This window comes from Gavialis gangeticus, unplaced genomic scaffold (genome assembly GCF_001723915.1).
Source record: "Gavialis gangeticus isolate Ggan-Ray unplaced genomic scaffold, GavGan_comp1, whole genome shotgun sequence".
NCBI lineage: Eukaryota > Metazoa > Chordata > Crocodylia > Gavialidae > Gavialis > Gavialis gangeticus.
Window position 1 is genome coordinate 27,705,557 of NW_017729001.1, and position 3,077 is coordinate 27,708,633.

General features: G+C 44.2%; 1 protein-coding gene across 1 annotated transcript in view; it reads right to left on the reverse strand.

Annotated features, from left to right (window-relative positions):
* Positions 1 to 835: 835 nt before the first annotated feature.
* DNAH10 (dynein axonemal heavy chain 10) overlaps positions 836 to 3,077 on the reverse strand; it is a 92,876-nt gene continuing 90,634 nt past the window's right edge. Inside the window, exons 77-79 of the mRNA XM_019507118.1 lie at positions 2,165 to 2,345; positions 1,863 to 2,008; positions 836 to 1,264 (exon numbers count right to left, since the gene is read on the reverse strand). Of these exons, the coding sequence (XP_019362663.1) occupies positions 1,118 to 1,264; positions 1,863 to 2,008; positions 2,165 to 2,345 (474 nt within the window). The 3' untranslated portion in view covers positions 836 to 1,117. The remainder of the gene's footprint in view (positions 1,265 to 1,862; positions 2,009 to 2,164; positions 2,346 to 3,077) is intronic.

Consider the following 3,077-nt stretch of genomic DNA (forward strand, 5'->3'; position numbering starts at 1 on the left):
GCATACCCATAGGGTGCAGGGGCTGTATCACCATTCTCGCAAGTTAGTGAGACACTAATCTTGACTAGCCCCCAAAGGCTTGCTTCTTCAAAGACAGTCCACCGTCTCTTTGGCATTAACCTGCTCAGCATTTTCTGTCAATCACATGCACTGTGTTTTGGTAGTATACACCAAGTTTCGTTAGGATTTCTTTATAAAAGAAAAAGACCCACGTCCTTGGAAAATGGTTAAAAGAAGGTGTGTGGTTTTAATGTTTTACCATTTTAAAGTGTATTGCATTAACCAGCATTGGTTTTGACTGTCGCCATATTTTTGTGGCAACCTGCTGTATGACTGAACAACGCAATTGTTTGTTCTCTGATGGAAGAAGTCTCTTAAAAAAGACACTAGAAGTGATGCACTGGATAATTAAAAACAAGTTTCTTACAATCATGAACGTTCCTTACAGTATGTGTGTGTGCTTCATTTGAGTGTGTTACCACTTCACCTGCTGCATCAACCCACCTCCTTTAGATCAATTATTTGCAACCAGGGTGCGATGGCACCCTGGGGTGAGATCCTTCCAAAGGTACCACATGGAAGGCACTGTTAGGTGTGCAAACATAATTCTCAAGGTCAACCCAGTGTTAAAGAAAAACATTCTGCCCTGCTGTGGTCTTTCTGACTTTTTTGCAACAAAAAACCTCTCCGTTATTTTTATATAGTCAAAAAACAAGCGAAACTTAAGAGCTGACCTTTTTCATGGGGACCTTGAGTCTAATGAGGGGGTGCCTTGACTATCAAAACATTCAGAACTAGTGGTTTAAACTGAAGAGGTCCTAAAAGGAAACACAAATGGCTGATGTCCCTTTTATTTTTTTCAAACATAGATAACAGAGTTGAAGTAGCAAAATCAGATGCACTTTGTACTGCTAAAGCCTACCAGCTTAGTAAAAACTGCTGCAAATATTTAATTTAAAAAATCTCTGTCAGCCGTCCTCTTTAAAGCAACTCTTTTGAACTCCCCTGACACGCTGAGCTACGGAAAACTGACCTGATGCTTTTTGGTGCAAAGTGATTTCATGTGCCAGCAATGGATTCTGTGCATGGAAAATCCAGCAGTTGATGTTTTCTGGTGTCAGTCAGCATTCAAAGTGAGACAAATCCCTTGCAGCACCCAGTGGGAAATGTGCTTTGTGGTGAAAAGGTCTGCTTCAAAAACTAAGCCAACACCCATGGCATTTCTTCTCATGGAAGTTGTGTATACAGGGGTCCGGAATGTGTTCTAAAAGAAAGGGAAAGTAAATGAGCATGGCAGGTATTGTTTGAGGTACAAGGGAGGACATGGCCCCGCACAACCTTTGCTCATGGAAGTCGTTCTGCTCTATACAATAAAATTAAGCCCAGGGATAAGCAGCCTAAGCAGGGCTTAGTGTCTGCAGAAGTGGACCCTTATATTTAGTGTAGCCAGTGGCTTTAGAAACTGGGATTTACTGTGCTAAAGCCCAAAGATGGAAGAGAAAAAAGCTGAAATACAATTTACCTGTAACATCCAAGGACTTGGGGGGGTTACTGCAAGCCCAGCATCTTTTGAGCAGTTGCTTATTTTTATTTCATAATTTTATTGGCTGAGGATATATGGGTTAGTTACTGATAAAAAAAGGCGCTTAAGCTGATAGATACTAGTAGAGACAACTACTTGAGGGAGGAAAAATGAGGTAGTGTACATGTCATACTAGAAATCATCCTTAAACAGTGATATTAGTATACTACTAAAATGCCTGTGCGTACTCTGTCTGCAGACAGAGAAAGGGGACTGGCAAGCAATCTAGGTAATAGCAACAAAAAACTTGTAACACCTGCTATCAGCAGAGTGGTCATACCTGTAGCTTGAGTCTATGAGCTTCAATAGGAATGATCTTTAGAATAGGCAAATCTACCACCAAGACTTTGGGCTTGCTCTTGATGAGACAGCTGTTCTCAATGTCCCAGTCTGCTCCTTCCAGATACAGACCAGAAACAAAACATCCTGCAGAAAGACAGAAAAAGGTAACAGCTTGTCTAAAGCATCTATGGGAAAAAACACCAAGTTGCTCCTGTGAAGACACTTTTTGCTATTAATGGGCCTCTAGAGGCTGTTCATTGCGGGTCGCCTTTCTCAACCTGTGCCTGAACTAAGTGCTACCTTGTCCGGGGCGCTCGGTGACCTCCTCAGCAGTGCTGTACTTAGTCACGTGTGTGTACAAAGTGGAGCGATCCAGTGGCCAGCTGTTCTTCCTGCATGTGGCTTGTACAAGAGCTGTGAGATACGACTCCGGAATGTGTAGTCCAGCAAGCCACATCACATTTGGTTCGCTCTCAGTGACCTGAAAATCAGACAAAACAGCACTTAAAAGATACAGCCGCTGAGCAGCGATGGCCACGAGCCCACACAGTCACCTGCTAGCCCCAGCAATGCAAGACAGGCACTGCCAGTGCTCAGTGCCAGTCACCCCATCCTGTGCAAGGATTCAGTGCTGCTAGGGGTAGTGATACCTGCTGTCACCTGTACCAGTTGCAATCACCTTTCTGTTAAAGCATTTTTGTATCATGGTCTAAACCGTATCTCACCTCTGCAGGCCTAAATGCACTTACACACAGTTCTCATATAGCTACTGAGCATGCGTAGATGACTGCACTGTGTCTGAACAGATGCCTGGGCACTACACACTCATATGTGTATGACAACTAAGTCCCAAAGCTGTAGCTGCAGAACACGTGATTACCAACCGGTTGTTGCTCAGACCCTCTGGCCTTTCTGCTCAGTGGTTAGGGCACTTGCTCAGCATCTAGGCAGTCATCACCCATCAGAAACGTGACCCAACATCACCTATTTCCTAGGAAAGTGCACTAATTGCTGGGCCACCCACACAGAAGTGAGCTAAGGAACTCTCCAGCCCTCCTCTTGAAGTAGACCCATTAGGCAGTCAGGAGGTGAAGAGATGCGAGACCAAGAAGCAGAATGGAGGGTGACTCAGTGACCTGAATGCTGCTCTAGTGAGGAGTGAGCCCTGTATTTAAGTCTGACCAGCATGAAAACCATCCCACGTCTACTTACC